Source organism: Mchenga conophoros, linkage group LG15 (genome assembly GCF_057382185.1).
Source record: "Mchenga conophoros isolate Kocher_MC1m ecotype Shallow Benthic linkage group LG15, M_conophoros_male_GT1.1, whole genome shotgun sequence".
In the NCBI taxonomy this organism is placed as follows: Eukaryota; Metazoa; Chordata; class Actinopteri; order Cichliformes; family Cichlidae; genus Mchenga; species Mchenga conophoros.
The window spans coordinates 4,075,445-4,095,300 of NC_140540.1; the positions used below are offsets into that span (position 1 = coordinate 4,075,445).

The 19,856-nt window shown below is 41.2% G+C and overlaps 1 protein-coding gene across 1 annotated transcript; it reads right to left on the reverse strand.

Moving 5' to 3' along the window:
- Positions 1-907: 907 nt before the first annotated feature.
- Positions 908-19,695, reverse strand: mmut (methylmalonyl CoA mutase). Its single transcript, XM_085247739.1, has 13 exons — positions 19,583-19,695; positions 18,095-18,528; positions 17,637-18,004; positions 17,391-17,548; positions 10,562-10,733; positions 10,145-10,393; positions 9,839-9,950; positions 8,034-8,149; positions 6,368-6,483; positions 4,916-5,047; positions 4,656-4,803; positions 2,158-2,325; positions 908-1,757 (listed from the first exon to the last, which is right to left on the reverse strand). The coding sequence occupies exons 2-13, from the start codon at positions 18,489-18,491 to the stop codon at positions 1,629-1,631; spliced, it is 2,265 nt and encodes a 754-aa protein (XP_085103865.1). The 5' UTR covers positions 18,492-18,528; positions 19,583-19,695; the 3' UTR covers positions 908-1,628.
- Between the last annotated feature and the right edge of the window lie 161 nt (positions 19,696-19,856).

Consider the following 19,856-nt stretch of genomic DNA (forward strand, 5'->3'; position numbering starts at 1 on the left):
TGGGTGCACTGTGGTCATGAAGGAATGGACGTTCAAAACAAAAATACTCAGGCTGAGGTGTCAATGTTCACTTGGTACAAGGAGCCGCCCAAAAATGTCTCCCACACCATTGAACCACCACCAGGAGTCTGCACCCAGGAAGGACGGAGTCCTGCTTTCATGTTTATCCTCCAAAGACTCTTCCACGACATGCATTTTTAATTTCTCTTTGATATTTGGGCATATTGGGGCCCGAAGAATGGAAAAAAAACAAATAATTACCAGATTTTTTTTTTTTACCTTATTTTTGTTTTAAAGAAAATGAGAGCCACAAATGAGGATATTCATTTAAAATTTTGACAGAACAGTAGCAGTATAAAGTCCTCGTAAGTGGATATCAGGCCCATGTAGAGCAAAAGTGAGTATTTTGGTCTAAATAACCCAAAATGTGATGTCCACATATGTGGACGGCAGGTCCTAGGAGGTTAAGCCAGATTCTCACCCTCCCAGTCAAATGTCAGGGCTGAAATTGAGACTCATCAGTTATGGAAGCATTTTTATGATCTTCATCAATTTTGGTGAGCCCATGCAAACTCTACTCTGCACTGTGCATTTAGAGATGCTCTTCTGCCTTCCTTGGTTGTAACAAGAGTTCATATAAGTTACTTGTTTTTTGTTACCTTCTTATCAGCTAAAGCAGGCCACTTTCCTCCGAGCTCTGACATCATCAAGGCCTTTTCACTCAGCTGCTGCTCACTGGATATTTTTCTCTTTTTCACACCATTTTCTATAAAGTCTACAGATGGTTGTGTGTGGAAATCCCAGTAAATCAGTAGTTCCTAAGATACTCAGACCAGACCATTATGCACCTGCAACTAAATTGTCATCTTTTGTCCTTTCACAACAAGAACATGCTTCAGCTTATACATTTCCAAAGTTCACAGTATTTATTTTGAGTAAAGACCAGTAAACCGAATTCAGAGTCACAATCAGAAAAATACTTTTCTCTAACGGCTTCATAAACTCCGACCACTGTGACGGGGTTTTATCCTCGGAACAAATTTATGATTGATGCAAAGAGTCGAGATCAGAGCGACAGAAGGCCACTTACAGGACTATCATATCCATGAAAATAAGAGGCAGGGATAAAGTTATATAAGAGGATTGATCCATCTCCACCACACTGGCACTAATCACACTCTGCTACGTTATTAAATTACACAGAGACATTTCAAAAAATACATTCAAAGCAGGTTTGTGGTTTTCCCCGTGTTTTATCTTGGATTGTAAAGAAAAAAGGGCAAATTTCTGTCACATCATAATCCTAATTGGAATAACAGTGTATAATAAGTGCTTTCTTTTACACTTTGGAATTTTCTGGAATTTCAGATGTAATATAATCTGGCTGATTAAGAAATCAATACAGATCACACAGGTATGATGCAAAGGGTGAAATCATTAACAAACGTCATTCAAATCCTACTGAGGTTTGTCTGACGTTGCATTGTTCATTTTGAGTGTTGTTAATGAACACACAAAAAACTAAATGTAACAATTAGTCTTGCTTTTTCTTTTACATCCTCGTGCTACCAGTCAGACTGACCCTGTACAGATGCTTGAACAAGCAGTTCGCTTTTTGCAGTTAGCTTTCACATTGCTTGTCGATTCTTGTCCAGGCTCTTCTCAATGTTGTCAATAACCTCCACTGCAGCCTGTGGGATCCTGGTTCCTGGGCCAAAGATGGCGCATACGCCACTGTGGTACAAGAACTCGTAGTCCTGCATTCAAACAGAGGCGTCACACGGTTTAGATTCACGGTGTTCAGGCAATGTTGGTAAATGTTTTAATCTTTAAAAAGGCGATGCACTCTTAAAAAACGAAATAGTAATTCAACTTTTATTATCTGGAGTGGGATGGATATTGTCAATTAATTACCACAACTTCAATAATCCTTGAAAGGTAAAAGGATTTAAGTGTTCAGCAAATATTAAGCTAATAGGAAAGGGATGGAAAGAAAGACACTTGAGCATTTATAGCTTGTGTTTTTCGTCTATCTGTTTAATTTCAAACCTACAATCTTAGACTTACATTTCAGGCTCTAAAAAAAAGGCGCATTAGGAGATAAAATCCTCTGGAATGCTTTAATTATCCAAAGGAAACCATGCATGGACTGCTTACCTGGGGTGGGATGACACCTCCACAGATGACAAGTATATCTGGCCTGTTGAGTTTTTGGAGTTCCTTGATGAGCTCTGGCACCAGGGTCTTGTGTCCTGCGGCCAGCGTGCTGACCCCGACGCAGTGAACGTCTGCATCAACCGCCTGCTGGGCCACCTCCCGGGGGGTCTGTTTAGGAGAAAGAAAGAAGAGGAAAACACACAAACAACTCAGAGTGAGGTGGGCAGGATTTGAGGAAAATAAACATGAATGCAACAGTAATGCTGCTACTGTATTGTTCTCAAAATGTCATTTTTTTTATGTAGAACTGCCAAAATGCCCAAAGATCACTTAATGTGTCTTTTTGTTTTCATGTGTCACATTTTAATAACAATGAAAGGCTTTTCCATAGAAATGTTATTTTTTAATTTGTTGACTGTGCCTACACAGTCTTTCACAGAGCCCATCATTACTTCTAAAAGACTCACACTCACATTACTAGATTTATTTTACCATTATACATTTCTCTTAATTTTTTTCCTGACAAAACCCCAGAGAGATTTTTGTCTCCTCCCACCATCTAAGCGGGGATGTCTTGGTTGTTAGGCAACTGTGTAAAGCATTACAACGTGAAGTCACTCCCAGCAGTTTTTAATGAGTGTTTTCTAAATCCTATTTCACAGTCACATCTCTTAGTTTCAATGTTTGATATCGTCTTGATTAATTTTTCCAGTTTTTTCAGAAACAGCGTAACACTTGAATATTAATACTTGAGTTCCCTCTGTCTTTTTTTATGAGCTGGGATAAAAATAACAGCAGTTTAACGCCACGCTTTACTTACCACCACCAGCTGAGCTTAACACCAAGCCCTGTGATCAGTGGTGCGAACTCATGCCAACAAAGTGTGACATAATTAGCTGTAGGGCTCAATTCAAAATGCACACAGACCATGAGATCATCTGGCGAAGCTTAAATAAGCACCTTTAGGTTGTCTGAACTTTTGAACTGTCCAACAAAGATGCGGCGATTGCGTCTGTATGACTTCAGCGGCATATCATTCATTTTTTAAAAGTTATGACAATCGCCAACAGCATGTCTTCAGCTTATATATGCATCTGAAATTCACTTAAAGCTAATGCGGTATGGAGTCGGGGTTCGTCGCCATTTCTTGATGTAGCTTGTCAGTACTACACATTACAGAGCATTATGTAGAGAGCAAAACCTTTCCGATTACATAGAAATCTGAGGTGTGAGCATCAGTTATTTTTTAACTACTCTTTAACACAAAAGAAGACCTTAAATGCCTCGGACACTTCAAATAACAGAAAAACCGCATGTGGCGGGGTGTGGCCTGGGCGCAGTTGCACCTCTCCTTAGACAAGCTGGTGGTCTCAGGCTCCCCACGGAGCCCCATATCGATGCTGAACTTAGTGCAGACACCCAATCGACATAGCCTGCTGCAGCTCAGAGCCCTGAGCCTACAGTTTTTGTATTGTATGTATATTAATAACACTTCTCTTCCACTCGAGTGTGACAGCTGCAGTAAGCACCGACAATAACACGGTACCGGTACCGAAACTCAGGAACTTTTACTCGTGCACCATAGAGAGCATCCTGGCGGGAAACATCTCAACCTGGTTCGGGAACAGCACCATGCAGGACAGACGAGCTCTACAGAGGGTTGTGCGGTCAGCTGAGCGCACCATCCGCTCCGAGCTCCCTGACCTGCACTCAATCTACAGCAGGCGGTGCTGGACCAAGGCCAGGAAGATCGTGAAGGACCTCAGCCATCCCAACAACAGACTGTTCTCTCTGTTGAGGTCAGGAAAGCGATTCCGCTCCCTGAAGACCAACACAGAGAGACTGAGGAGGAGCTTCTTCCCGCAGGCGATACGGTCTCTCAATCACACCACCACACAGTACTGACCCACACATATGGTTCTTACACACACACTGGACTTTCTGGACTTTGGTTACACTAATTCGATTAGATGCGTGGTCATCTAATCGAATCACTTCAAGCATATTTGCACTGCACAAGACACAAATGTGGATTGCACAACACTGGACATTATATTCTTCATTTCCATTTAATACTTGGACAGCTGCTGTTATTGTGTGTGTGTGTGTGTGTGTGTATATATATATATTTCTTCATACATTCTTATATAGTTCTATACTGTGTATTGTGTATTTTGTTGTACAGTTATTTTATTTTCAACTTTAATTTATATCTTTTATCTTATTCTTTCCCAGTTAAATTTACCCTTCATTCTAATTTGTTGCTGTGCAGTTATTTCATTTTTAACTTTAATTTTTATATTTTATTTTATTCCTTCCTAGTTAAATTTACCCTTTTTAATTTTCATATTTATTTCCTATCTTATTCATAGCCATTTTTTTTCTTTAGGTCACGAGCAGTTGTGTAAGCATTATATACATATACATACATACATATATTATCAGATTGAGGTCATTACAGGCAGTAAAACATCCTATTTCCTTGGTACAACATTCACCTGAAACAGTGGTCCGATGTCTACATCGAAGCCCAGGTCTGCAAACCCCGTGGCGATAACTTTGGCACCTCTGTCGTGACCATCCTGCCCCATCTTTGCCACCAGCAATCGAGGATTCCTCCCCTCATGGCTCTTGAACTCTGCAACTCTTTGTTTGTTTTTTTTAATGGGGGGGAAGAAGAATTTTACTTGAATCAGCAAATCGAGAGTCTAGCATGTAAATTATAAAGGTCATGAAATAAATTGTTATTATTTTCTACCTGTTGTTGGCCAGAGTGATCTCTTCATGCTCTCCGAACTCAGTGCGGTAAGCCCCGCTCACCATCCTGGTGCTGGCCTTGTGTTCCCCAAACACCTTCTTCATGGCTTCAGTTATCTCACCAACAGAGCATCTGCAGAAAGGAGCAGATTCGAGTGATAAATAATCATTAAGCACTATTTTAAGATATCCACACTCAATACACTAATAGCCTGTTTTTTAATAATAGCATTACAAATTTTATCATTGTATGCTCATTGTGAATTATGGGAGCTCTCGTGTCGTCACTGATCCGCAGAGGGTAATAAAAAAGCAACAGATACGTAATTTTACTGCTAATTTTAAATCAGCTGTTGAAATGTAAATTAGCGAGGCACTTGTGTTTATATGAAAAAAACATATTGGAAGGAATTTAAATGTTTTTTTTAGAGATAACCGGATATGAAGCCGTTATAAGCGTTCCCAGTCAGGCTATCCCCCTGCATCCAAGGAAATAAGCTGCAATTAGCACGTGAACTCTTCACATAATATTGCACCCAAGTGTTACACAGTTCATTATTACATTCTCAAGACCAGAGAGTAAGGCTGATAATGTAACAATAACGTTTAATTTCCCATGTGACCAGCTTCTTAACCTAATATCAGAGTAACTAATGACTATTAAATAACCTGCTGCAGATTATCAGAACACACCAGTCAGACTCTGGTATTGTAGAAGCTGTAGCACATGAACAGGCTGCAGGTGTGCTGGTGTGTAGAGATGACATTATATATATATCGATTATATTCTGTGTTTTACGCCTTTTAACCTTCTATTCCTCGTGATTTGGTTTGTCACATAACAGTTTTGGGTATGAAAGGAAATTGAAAACCGGTGCTAAAAGTTACCCAGAAACAAAAACCCCTTGAAGAAAAAGCACAGAGTGGATTACAGTGGCACAGGATGGGTGCATTTAATAGCAGTTATCTAATAATAATAATGGATTGCATTTTCGGGACCCCTCAAAGCGCTTTCCACTATTCATGCACACACTGGTGGAGGCAGCTACAGTTGTAGCCACAGCTGCCCTGGGCAGACTGACAGAGGCGAGGCTGCCATATTGCGCCATCGGCCCCTCTGGCCATCACCAGTAGGCGGCAGGTGAAGTGTCTTGCCCAAGGACACAACGACCGAGACTGTCCGAGCTGGGGCTCGAACCGGCAACCTTCCGATTACAAGACGAACACCCAACTCTTGAGCCACGATCGCCCTTCTAGTGCTGGAAAAGGTCACTCTGCTCATTTGAAGGCACTGATTAGGAAACGATTTACACTGATTAACAAAGGAACAACAGACCAGAATAAAACTGCAGCCTGACTGAGGTTTTGAAGCAGCGTTCACGCAGACATAAGACATCAGTCTTATGTCTGCGTGAACGCTGCTTCAAAGGAGTTTTTCTGAGTCAGTTCTGACCTGGCTCTTGATGCCTCCACAGCCAGAGCTAAAAGGTTGCCCTCCCTGGTTCGGGCACACTCCTCAATGGCAGCCAGACACTTCTTGGCTTTCTCAGGGTCACGGCTCTCCCTCACCTAAAGAAAAGGAGGCAATGTGATATAAACATGGCACTTAAATGTTTTAATCCATCATGCTGTTGTATATACTACTTATACAGGTTTGGGTACTTTTGTTTTTATCATTTAAGGAATATTTCAAAACTCAGACTAATGGTGTCAAAGCCTGAACTTGAGATTATTATTCATGCTTTTATTCCTTCCCATTTAGACTACTGTAACGGTCTTTTTACTTGTTTTAACAAATCAGCCTTCTATCGTCTTCAGACTGTGCACAACGCTGCAGAACGTCTCTTAACAGGCACCAAGAGAAGATCTCATATTACTCCAGTTTTAGCCCCCCTTCACTGGTTGCCTGTAAGTTTTAGGTTTCATCTTAAAATTGTAGTTCTAACCTTTAGGGCCCTACATGGTCAAGCTCCCCAATATTTATCTGACCTGCTGAAACCGCATTCATCTTCTCGAGCTTTAAGTTCATTAGACCAGAGACTGCTGGTGGTACTGCGCACTTGTTTTAAAACTCGTGGTGATCGGGCCGATCAGGCAGCGGCATCACGGTTGTGTCTTCCAATGTCTCTGCGCTGCACGTTGATTCTTATAAAAAACAGCTGAAGACATTTTTATTTAGAAAAGCATTTGATTAATTTCTTCTTAGGTTGTTTTTATTGTTTTGTTGTTTTACATTGCTGTTTTATTTACTGTTACATTGTTTTATATTTCCATTTCTTGTGTTGTAAAGCACTTTGTGATTTTTATCTGTGAAAAGCGCTATATAAATAAATGTTACTTACTTTTTACTTACTTATTTTTGTGTGCGGAAAATCGTGATGAATTTTTATATTCATCACTTGGTTATGTCAGCAAACTGGGACCATATGTAGAAAAGTACATTTTGCAGACAGCTCAGTGTCTCACAATGTGTAACTATCCTAAATAAAGCTGTAGGGTCTGAACCCAACAAAGTAGTTTATTGTATTCAGTACAAACGTTTTTGAGACTTCTCCCAAATACCTAAATAAAGTGCAAAATAAGTTTTTAAGCAGTAACTGCAAAGAAAAAAAAAAAATCTATTTTCCTTTGAACATTGAGGGTTTATTGAACTTTCTCTCACATAAAAAAAAAAAAAAAAAATTATATATATATATATATATATATATATATATATATATATATATATATATATATATATATATATGTGTGTGTGTGTGTGTGTGTGTGTTTTTTTTTTTTTGTTTTTTTTATGTTATGTGAGAGAAAGTTCAATAAACCCTCAATGTTCAAAGGAAAATAGATTTTTATTTCTAACATTTCATGTTTCAGGCTTTAAAGGGCAAACCTTATAATATAAAGTGTTTTGAATGACCATTGCTGTTTTGGAACTGTGAAATTAAAAAACCATTAGAAGATTAGAAAGCCTTGATGTTTCCCAAACTCTGCAAACCGTTTTTTCCAGTTTAAAGAAAAAAAAAAACCCTCCTGTGCCGATTAAAAGGCGCATGTGTCTTTGAAAGGCGTATATTATACCTGTCATACTGCCAATTCATCAAGCTGTTCACTGTACCACTGACCTTTTTCAGTTTTTCAATCTGCTTCTGGCGCACCACAGTGTTATCTATGGCCAGGACCTCCACCGTCTCCTCTTTCTCCAGACGGTACTTGTTCACACCAACAATAACTTCTGAGCCTGAAACATTCAGGAGAATGACAGAGGATAAATGACAGACACAAAGGAAGTAAATGGTAAGTTATTAGGGCGATGATGAGAAGAAATGAAGATCATTATGATCTGGTGAGAAAGGTTATCCTTTTAAATATACAACTTCAAATACATGTAAACTGCGACACTGCAGCGTTTAATGAAAATATTAGCTCATTTCGAATGTCATGGCAGCAACACATCTCTAAAAAGTTGGGACACGGCCATGTTTACTGCTGCGCAGCATCAGCTCTTCTTTTAACGACAGTCTGTAAATGGAGGAGACGAGCAGCTGGAGAGAACCGTTGTCCTGTTTATGTCTGATGGAGGATTCTAGCTGCTCAACAGTCCTGGGTCTGCTTTCTTGTATTTTTTTAGTTTCATGATATTTCAAATGTTTTCAACTGATGAATTTAGCACGAAGTCACACATTTGTGAAAGACAGTGTATGCCGTTTGGCATCATCTTGCTGAAATATGAAAGGCCTTCCCTGAAAAAGAAATACATCTGGATGCAGCTCTAAAACCTGTTTTATACCTTTCAGCACTCACGGCGTCTTTTCAGATCTTCAAGTTGCCAATAAATAGTCCCTCTCCTTTTTATTACAGAGGACACAGCCTCAGTGTTTTCCAAAAAGAAGTTCAAACGTCAGTTCATTCAATCACACACCAGTTTTCCACTTTCCCTCACTGTGGCTCAGAATATTCAGAGACAGTGTATCTGTGAAGGTTCTCAGTCATCCAGGTCATCGTAGTCAAAGGAGCTTGCAAAGAAAAGCGTCTGGACTTCTTTAAGTTGCTTGAAGACGTTTCACCTCTCATCCGAGAAGCTTCTTCAGTTCTAAGGTCAGATGGTGGCTAGGTTTAAATCTGGGACTCCCCACCATTTGACCTTAGAACTGAAGAAGCTTCTCGGATGAGAGGTGAAACGTCTTCAAGCAACTTAACCCTGGAGAAACCATGGGGTCAGATCCGACCCCATGGTTTCTCCAGGGTTAAAGAAGTCCAGACGCTTTTCTTCGCAAGCTCCTTTGACTTCAGAGACAGTGATTTCTGCAAGTGCTGCACTGATTTCCGAGTGACTGAATCGTGTCTGTTTTGTGTCACAGGCACACAGACTTGATTTTCATCCTGTCCCTATCGCACAGATATTTCTCCAGATTCTCAGAATCATTTGATGATATTACGTTCTGCAGATCATGTAATTATTCTAAAAATATCTAATCAGTTTTGGGAGATTGATGAACATCTGCCTGTCTAAGATGCTCTTTTTATACCCGATCATGTTAGTGGCATGTTGCCAGTTAACCTAGATAGTTACAAAATGACACTTTTCCAGCCTTTCGTTGCCACCGTCCCAACTTTTTTTCACACATGTTTTAAAATGAGCTAATACTCTTTATAAAACATAAACTCAGTTGAAACATTTGATGTTTTCTATGTTCTATTGTGAATAAAATATGGGTTTTAGAGATTTGCTAACCACTTCTTTCTGTATTCACATTGAAACAACATCCCTTTTTTTCTCTTTGAATTGAGATGTAAATTCTCCGTTTCACTGCAGCACAGGCAGAGGGCAGGTTAAATGTTAGGACTGCTTTAAGTAATTAAAGTCAGGAGGGAGGTTAAAGAAAGAGAGGCTTTAAGGCCTTATAAAGAAGTCACCTTTATGCAGTACCTGAGTCAATGCGGGCCTGTCTACGAGCAGCACATTCCTCAATACGGAGCTTTGGAATTCCCTCGGCTACCGCTTTGGCCATGCCTCCCATCTCTTCGATGTCTTTAATAAACTATAAAAAGCAAAAGACCGGCTATAAAAGAATCTCTTTATGATTATGGGTTGCTGTTCTAAAGCTACAGCAAGAGCACTTGGAGCAAAGGAGAAATAAAGCCTGCACAATACAAGATTCAGGTCAAAAATGGTTAATGGTTAATCAATAATGAATTCACCGCTCTGGTTACTGCCTTTGGCCCTGCGACCAACCTTCAAAGCAGTGTTATAGACATCATCTGTGAGAGCCTCCATCATGTGCGAGCCTCCCCAAGGATCTGCAACTTTGGGGATGCCCGACTCCTCCTGGATGATGATCTGAGTGTTCCTGGCGATGCGAGCGCTTTTCACGGTGGGCAAGCCCAGAGCTTCATCGAAAGAGTTGGTGTGCAGCGACTGGGTCCCCCCAAACACAGCGGCCATGGCTTCAATCACCGTGCGGATCACATTGTTGTATGGATCCTGAGAGCGGTCACATGGCACATTAATACTGATTAATTCATTTACAATTTTCATTTTTACATTTCTGTCTTTATTTGCAGATTTCGAAATCTAACAATTCGGGATCTCAAAGTTGGCCAATTATCTCCTCGTACTGTGAGAGCATTCAATAAAACAATTCATACTTACTTGTTCAGTGAGAGACCAGCCTGAGGTCTGGCAGTGTGTGCGCAGGAGGAGAGACTTGGCATTCTTGGGCTGGAAATTGTCTTTAATGAGCGTAGCCCATAACCTCCTGGCTGCCCTCAGCTTGGCAATTTCCATGTAGAAATTCATCCCGATGCCCCAGAAGAACGACAGCCTGAAAAGAAAAACACAAAAATGTCAAAAGAGAGGTTTGTTAAAAATTACAAGTGACACACCAGCGTAGAATTTAGTGTTTTCTATACAGAAAAAGAGCTTGGCCTTGGTGCTTTATTATGGATTATATAAATGTCACTAAGCAGCCAGATAATAACTGTCACATACACCACTGGTATGTGGTACAAGTTAGCTAAAAATCAGATCAATCAGATCGTTGTTTGGGATATAACCTTTCTTCCCTTCCTGTTATTTGCTATCCTTAACCAGCACTTTCCAAATCAAGAGGGTACATCATCCAAAATCAACTGCAGACCGCGCCAAATAATAACGATCTGAATAATTACAATTTTATATCCAACCTAATTCAACTGCCTGATCTGTCTCAGTCTGACATTTATGAAAAGCACAGCCCCGGCAATAAATTGGCGAAGCTACTATTTCAATTGATTTTGGCACACTGCAAATATCCTGGCATCAGTGTGCACGTCAGCTGCTAAGCAGCAATTACAGGAAAGACATGGAAAGGTTTTTCATCACATATTTGGGTCATTCATTGCAAGTTCATCAAATGCCTCCAACCCCAGATTTGTGTCAAAAAATGGGAAAGATAGGCTTCTTAATAGGAATTAGGTTCCCTACAGTGATTAGTCTTCTCAAGAAATAAAATACAGTTCAGAGCAAAACTCTTTTTATATATATAAACTTTTCCGTTTTGTGGTGAGCTTTTCTTTGGCTGTCACTTCTTCACCCTGACCTGTCTTATTTGCCTCAGCAGAACTAAAATATATATCCTGCTGCTTTTACACACGCACACGCACACACACACACATAACGGTCAGCGATTCTCTGCGTGATCAACCTCTCATATGATGACGATGTCAGAGGAATTGGTGCGCAAATTATCATCACTCACCAATCAGTACTGTCGCTCTCTATACACAGTTCGCTCGATTGCAAAGTGAAAGCAAAAAAACAAGGGCAAATTCAAACGCGACTTCAATATGTCACATATTGACAGTGGCTCACCGATGCCAATGACATAATTACCCAGCTACATTTCTGAAAGAATGCAAAAGCATTGACATATATTTTTCCTTCCTACAATAGCCCAACGGGCAGGGCAGAGATAGATTTTGGTAGCCCGACTGGAAAAATCGCTAGCCTCGGGACGTCGGGCTAGCGATTTTGCAAACCCTGTATCTGATTGAGGAATCACTCATCTTTGGAAAAGAGAGTTTATTACAGAGAAATGGCTCTTTCCAAAATAAAAGCTATACTATCCGCTTCTTCTGGGCTATATTCTCAGCAGCATATTGTAGCGGGTCAGGGCTGTTCGGGGTTCTGTTTGTACAGTTATGTTTTGTTTATGTTGCCATAGTGACTAGTGACGCCCTCTCGCTGCGACGGTGTGTCCTTCCGGGGTCAGAGGGCGCCCTGTGTGGAGGGCGCTAGCCCCGGGACGTCGGGCTAGCGATTTTGCAAGCCCTGTGTTACAGGCATGCCCCTTTAAGGATGAAGCCTGATGGGAAATGTATTCGGGATGTGTGTAGCGGGACTGCCTGGTGTGTGTGAAGAGAGAGAGCGGAGAAAGGGAAAAAGTAACGGTTAGCTACAGAAGAGACGAAAAGAAAATAAATAAAAGGAATATAATAACTCCCTCGACAGCCAGAGTTGTGTCGGCGATGCTCGCTGTGAGTAAACTGTTTCAGCCCACTGTACGCGGTGTTCGTGCCTTAGAGAAGAAATAAAGTTCGGTGAAGCAGTTTCCTACGCCTCCTTCGATCTTTTTGCTAGCGGAGTTGACCTGTATAGTAAGCTGTTTCCGGCTACGAGTCAGTTACGGAACCTTCAAGTAACTGCCAGAGGTTTCCTTACTACGGTTCGGGGCCGCGGATCTGGCGCGGTAACACCTGTATCTGATTGAGGAATCACTCATCTTACGAAAAGAGAGTTTATTACAGAGAAATGGCTCTTTCCAAAATAAAAGCTATACTATACGCTTCTTCTGGGCTATATTCTCGGCAGCATATTGTAGCGGGTCAGGGCTGTTCGGGGTTCTGTTTGTACAGTTATGTTTTGTTTATGTTGCCATAGTGACGGGTGACGCCCTCTCGCTGCGACGGTGTGTCCTTCCGGGTCAGAGGGCGCCCTGTGTGTTGTTGTTGCTGTGCGGTTACCGCGCTGAGCAGTTAGCTAGCGGCAGTGTTCTTCTGCAGATGTCAATAAACGGCTGTGCTCCCTGGCTAGCTCACGGGAAGCAAGACCAAACGACACCTCCGTCTCCTCGTTGTCTGAGCTCGCCACATTGGTGTCAGAAGTGGGATGATGGTGGCACCCCATGTTCTGACCCGAGTGACTTTTCCCCCGCCGGTCGTGACCGGCCGGTGCGCCAAAAGAAGGCACCTGGACATTTGCAGGACTTTGTGTGGGGCAATGGGGTCGTCGGGGACGACTGACCCCTTAGGTGGGGGGCTATGTAGCGGGTCAGGGCTGTTCGGGGTTCTGTTTGTACAGTTATGTTTTGTTTATGTTGCCATAGTGACGGGTGACGCCCTCTCGCTGCGACGGTGTGTCCTTCCGGGGTCAGAGGGCGCTCTGTGTGTTGCTGTTGCTGTGTGGTTGCCGCGGCAGTGTTCTTCTGCAGATGTCAATAAACGGCTGTGCTCCCTGGCTAGCTCACGGGAAGCAAGACCAAACGACACCTCCGTCTCCTCCTTGTCTGAGCTCGCCACAATATTAAACATATCAGGTCCCCATAAGGAGAATCATGTGCTAACGGCTGTCTAAATGACTCGGGTAAAGTTTGTAGCATGCATGCTTGTTGTTTTTGTCTGCTTCCACTTGTCTTTGCACTAGGATGATGTCGGCATAAATGTGCAGTCATATTCGTTGTGTTCCCACTAGTGCTGTCAGCGTTAATCTCGTTGAAATGACGTTAACGAGCTACCCCTGCATGGGGCTAGACGGCCAACATGTTAACGAGCTAACTGCGCTAACACACTAGTTCCCACCCATGTAATTGAGCATTGCATGACACATCCAACATACTGTTTTACTTTAGTCCATGACGCGCTTACCTTCAGGGTCATACGTCACATGAAAACCAAAATAATTCCAAACGCCAGATCTGAATGAGGGTGGGGGAGGTTCAGTTTGCCATGTTGCAAGGAGAGCTTAACTTCAGTCTCGCTAGCTTGCCCTGCGCTCTTCCTTCTGAAGATGCTGTCTGTGTTGAGCGCTCAGTGGATCTGCGCTCGACAGTGCAGCCTAGGCGGAGTAGTCGAACGCAGATTCACTGAGCGCTCAACACAGACAGCATCGTCAGAAGGAAAGTTGATAAAATAAATTACAAATTTTGTATTGTTCATACATATGCGTACCGAACCGAAAGCACTGTATCGAACGGTTCAATATCGATACGAGTATCGTTGCACCCCTATTGAGAACAGAAAAAAACACCTCTGCACACGTGTGAACATATGTGGGTTAAGTAAGGGTGATCCGAAGGGCCAGCTCTGTTCTAGGATGCCCTCTGGACCCAGTGGAGGTGGTGAGTGACAGGAGAATGGCGGCTAAGCTGTCATCCCTGTTGGACAACGTCTCCCACCCCATGCAGCAGACTGACAGCACTGAGCAGCTCCTTCAGTGGGAGACTGCGGCACCCACGGTGTGGGACGGAGAGATTTCGCAGGTCTTTCCTCCCCACTGCTGTCAGACTCCACAACAAAGACTTTAACTGAACAAACACACACATCCACACATGTGCAATAACACTAAGTGCAATAATCTTTTCTGGCATCGTTGTATTTTTACTCAGTTGTATATAGCATTCGTATTCTATTTTTATCTTATTGTATATTTTTATTCTATTTTATTCTACTGTATATAGTATATTATTTTATTCTATTCTGTACAGCTGTGTACTGTATTTATTCTTATTGTATTCTAATTTTTGCGTCATAACTTTTGCACTGTCCACTTCCTGCTGTGACAAAACAAATTTCCCACGTGTGGGACTAATAAAGGTTATCTTATCTTATCTTAAGAAAGTAGCCGCTTCTGTCTAATTTAACTATTTTTTTAAATAAATTATTATTATTAACAAACAGGAAAATTGTAAGTAAACACATTTTCTTTTGGCAATTTACCAATCGAGTAAAAAAAAATTTAAGTTGCGTGGACAACAACGTGCCCAATAACAGCTTATGTCTTAACTTAATGTGATTAACTTGAGCACAGCCTTTTTGCTAAAATAAATGTACAAGTTTCATTTAACTTACCTCTACATGCTTGCGCAGGTTTGATGTGGAATTTCTAAAAGCTGCTAACTCTGTCTCTCTGGGCAAACACAGCTTACACTGCATAATAAAGCTGTTGCCTTTCTTGCACTTGAAGCCGAAATGGTCCCTTAAATATAGCCAGGGGTTCAGATCGGTTTCTTCGAGTTCAGAGTCAGCAGAATTCGACGGGGTTTCTTTTTTCGCTGGATCCGTACCACCAATGTCAGACTCCATCTTTATCGTGACCCAATGCCAATTTGTTCTACTACCCATCATTCCCTGCAGTATTTCCGAAGCACAATGTTGGAGGTTTTTTTTGTTTGTTCTTTTAATTTACTCAGTAACAGGTGTGATTGAAAATGTAGCGAAGTACAATACTTTTTAAAAAATATACTTACCGTAATTCTCGGACTATAAGCCGCTACTTTTTGCACAAGCTTTGAACCGTGCGGCTTTTCTATGGATTGTCCATGAGCGGATTTGTTTTGTTTGTTCCGCTGTTGTACGGCACTACGTTGCCTGGCGGAAGGATCGGGGTTCAAGAGTGGTATGTTGGTCACATGTCCATCCGCCAGGCAACGTAATGCCGTACGAAGTAGCGCGAAAAACAAACTTCAAAGTAGCGCTACGCGTTCAGCTGGATGATGAGCGGCGATAAACTTGCGAAAAGCAAGTTATGCCCAACTCCACCGGTGGATTCTGACAGCGTGGAAAAGTGTGAAAACATCCACGATCACCAACGGATTTCGAAGGGCTGGACTGCTGCATGATGGAGAGGACACCGCCACGGCCCTTCTGAGGGTGTTCGACTCTGACACTGACAACGAGGATTTGTTTGGTTTTGAAAGTGACAACGAAGGAGAGAAGCGGAGAGTGGATGACGAAGCCATCCTGAGCCTGTTCGTTTCCGACACTGGAGAAGAGGACTTTGGTGGTTTTAGTGCGCAGGAAGAAGAGAAAGATGATGGTGAGTGACTGACTTTTCTTCTTGTTAAAGCCGTGTCACTGCACCTGAGCCTAAAAGGTAGTCTGAATCTATTTTTCTGGTGTGCTGTAGGTTATTGTTATGTACTACATTTGTTACTCATTTATGAAGCACAGTACATGTGCAAATATGTACCCATAACTTGTTTTTCAAAATATTAATAAAAGTGATGTCTCCAAACAGCCATCTCTTTCCTGACAATTCGCTTTGTTCTTTTTTTGACAATTCTCTTACATATGATAAGTCAACATTGAAACACCTGCGGCTTTTAGTCAGGTGCGGCTAATGTATGTACAAAACAGGATTTTCCTCTGATTTTAGCTTGTGCAGCTAATATTCAGGTGCGCTCTGTAGTCCGGGAAATACGGTAAGTAAAAGTAAAATTACCGACTTGAAAAATGACTTTAAAAAGTACAAATACACAAAAAACTACTCAATTACAGTAACGCAAGTAAATGTAATTCGTTACTTTCCACCTTTGCTAAATGGACACATTTAGACAAGCTAATATATTGGTTCGATCCTGGGTTTAATTTGCTGGAGCAGCAATTGACTGGTAACCTGCACCAGTAGTAGATGGATTCCTCTCAGTGGAATTATTTAGTTTAAATATTTTAAGCCTTTTCTAAACATGTCTTGTAACCTAACAAACTTATCTGGAGGCTCACTGGAGCTGTTTCAATACTGGCATAATGACACCACAACCTTAAATATAAAGACCACCAGACTCCAGATGTGAAATGTTTAAACAGCTTTTACAAAAAATAAGGTTCCAATCATTGGCACCCCTGTGACTGAATCTATATATTTGAAAATGTATTAAATATAGAGGAATACCTACCTTTTATTTACTTTTTATCTCATTTAATTTACAAAAATAACTTTGTAGCACCTCTGTTAATATTGTCAAATGAATGTGATGTAGTTATTTTTTAGCATGACTGAACTCATATTAGCAAAAAAAACGTGTAATTTGTGCAATTCCAAGAAAAACTTGATTTGTTTTTTTCCCTTCTTTTTGTGGTAAATTGCGGCGGAAATGATGAGCATGCAATACCTGCATGTTTGTTTTCGATAATAGTTAAAGATTTATGGTTAATTGGCTTTACTTTTATGATGATTCACAGTAATTTAATGGTTTGATATAAAAACATTTGTTTACTGGTTAAATCTGCATCATCACTGTCATTGTGCATTAATATTAATGTAAGTTTTGACATTTACTGAGCGTCTTATTCATTCACCAACATCACAACTGTCATTTGTTGATATTGTGACCATCACTGGCAGCAATCCTGAAGGCATTTGTGACGTGTTATATCATAGATTTCTCAGAAATATAAACTATTATTAAATAACATTATTATTAAAACACTTTGTCAACTTTTACCTTGGAGCAAATTCATCTATGGTTAACCCTGCTTTCAGTCCAGTGCGGCAGTACTCCAGGCCATTAGCAATGGTGTAGGCTACTTCCAAGATGGCATCGGCACCGGCCTCCTGAAGATGGTAGCCACTGATGGATATGGAGTTGAACTTAGGCATGTGCTGTGAACATGACCGTGGTAGTAAATCAGTTACACTGTGTTCAACAGCACCAGAAAAAAGGTTTCATTAAACCTGTGCTATTACATACCTTAGAGGTATATGCAAAGATGTCTGCAATGGCGTGCATGGAAGGTTCCGGGGGGAAAATATAGGTGTTGCGCACCATAAATTCCTTCAAAATATCATTTTGAATCGTGCCAGTTAGTTTGTCTTTTGGAACGCCCTGCTCCTCTCCGGTGACAATAAACATTGCCAACACAGGGATAACTGCTCCATTCATAGTCATTGAAACAGACATCTTCTCCAATGGGATTCCATCAAAGAGCAACTTCATGTCCTCAACTGTATCTATAGCCACTCCAGCCATGCCCACATCTCCGTGGACCCTGGGGTTGTCCGAGTCATAACCACGGTGTGTTGGGAGGTCAAAGGCCACAGAAAGACCCTGCTGACCAGCTGAAACGAGAGGGTCAAAGAGTAGCGTAATAATTATTTCAATGCAAGCTTGGCAGAAATGTGAAAAACGTAGACCACAACAAAACCTACCCTTTATGTTGTCTTTATAGAACTTATTGCTCTCCTCAACAGTGCTGAATCCAGCATACTGCCTGATAGTCCAAGGTCTGTATGTGTACATGGTGGGATAGGGCCCTCTAGTGTAAGGAAACACTCCTGGCAGTTCATCAGCAACATCTTTTGAGTCTGTTTTGGTGTACACGGGCTTGATGTTAATCCCCTCAGGAGTGTGCCAGATCAGATCTTCTGGATTCTTCCCCTTCAGCTGTTTCTTAGCCAGACTGGCCCATTCAGAATGCAGCTCAGCACGGTCCTGACAGGGTACTGAAGTATGGATCAGAGAGCAGTGTGTGAGGGATGAGGAGACTGAAGTTCTAACCAGGTGCCGGGCAGCCATCGCTGCACATGCCCTCTGTGCGGTCAGCATGCTTACTGTTGGCTTAATCACTCACACATGGAAAAACCTGGAGGCAGAAGAGAAAAAGCTGCTCAAATCAGCAGTTGTAGTAAGTTGGAACAATCTGGCAATTTCCAGTTAATGACTAATTAAATCTGTTTGACAGTTTAATACAAAACACAGCAGCAAGTGTCACTTGATAAACTAGAAATGTAAAGCTTACATGCAATGTTCTCATTTACTTTGGAAGATATTTTGCATGCATTGCTAGAGTTGCCTGTTTCATATCCTAAAGTGTTTTTGAAAGCAAATTAAATGATAATAAATCCATGTACTCAAACTTTATAGCAGATTGTAAGTGCAGGTTAGGTAGTCTGCAGTGATGTGGTTAAGTTTACAGAGATGGGCCGTGTTGGACGGTTGCAGGGCAGACCGAGGTATTGTGGTCACGGCTAGGTTTGGTCCTGGGTACCAGCAGAGACATTTACAAGACAGAGATATGGCACTCAGTTCTAAAATGTAATTTATAAGATCATTTATATTTTAGATTGAAAGTTATTGGTAGAAGCATACCTACCAGAGGAGAAGCTTTTAAAATCTTATGTGTGCAAAGTTTGCAAACTTTTATGCAGATTGAATCAGATTTGACTGAATATTCTGCACATCAAATTTTTATGGTTTGTTGACCTTTAAAATGCATTTCAATGTGACTAAATCAAGTTAAGTAACAGGCGGTGGACACCTGCTCTTTCGTGGCGTATTTTAACTTGCAGATGATAAATTAAAAGAGAAGATGCTAACTAGTTATTAGCATAGTGGTAAAGAAACAAACTGAATAAATACATGACTACATCACACTTTATCAAATTACAAAACCACGCGCTGTTTATGTCGCTGTGGTGGAATAAAACTACAGACTTATATGAGAGCAATATGCAAAAAAAACAAAAGACTAGACACGTTGCTAAGCTAAGTCAGCTAGCCGTAAAACGCTACCGAGCTGCACTCGTTTGCAATGGCGTAAACGTAAAAGCAAAACAGTGGTATACAACATGAGGCATATTGGTGCCTCGCGTGTTTAACAGTGAGTATTTTCAGAGATATTACAACAGAATTCTGACCTTGTCGTTTGTTTTCTTGTTCAGACTGATGACAGGCGTGTGTGCCTGTAGCCAATGGAGTTTGACAACAGAGACAGTCAGCCAATCGGTTGCGAGAATCAACTACAGTACCCTTTGACCTATTACACCGGAAACACATGTTACAGCAAAGATATTTGACTGTCGTAGAGATGAGCGATACAAACAGTTGTTAGTGTATGTGTATATTTAATTTGCTTTATTGGGTTATTCAGCTATTGATGTCGTTTCAGTTGTAGTAAACAATTAGTACAGT

What these genes read in the sequence shown, in the direction of transcription:
- mmut (XM_085247739.1), bottom strand. Translation starts at nt 18,491, where the DNA reads ATGCTGACCGCACAGAGGGCATGTGCAGCGATGGCTGCCCGGCACCTG. An exon ending in GTGGAGGCATCAAGAGCCAG is followed by an intron (nt 5,048 to 6,367) that starts GTCAGAACTGAC and finishes TCCTTTCTGCAG; the next exon opens with ATGCTCTGTTGGTGAGATAA. An exon ending in ATCACTCTGGCCAACAACAG is followed by an intron (nt 4,804 to 4,915) that starts GTAGAAAATAAT and finishes AAACAAACAAAG; the next exon opens with AGTTGCAGAGTTCAAGAGCC.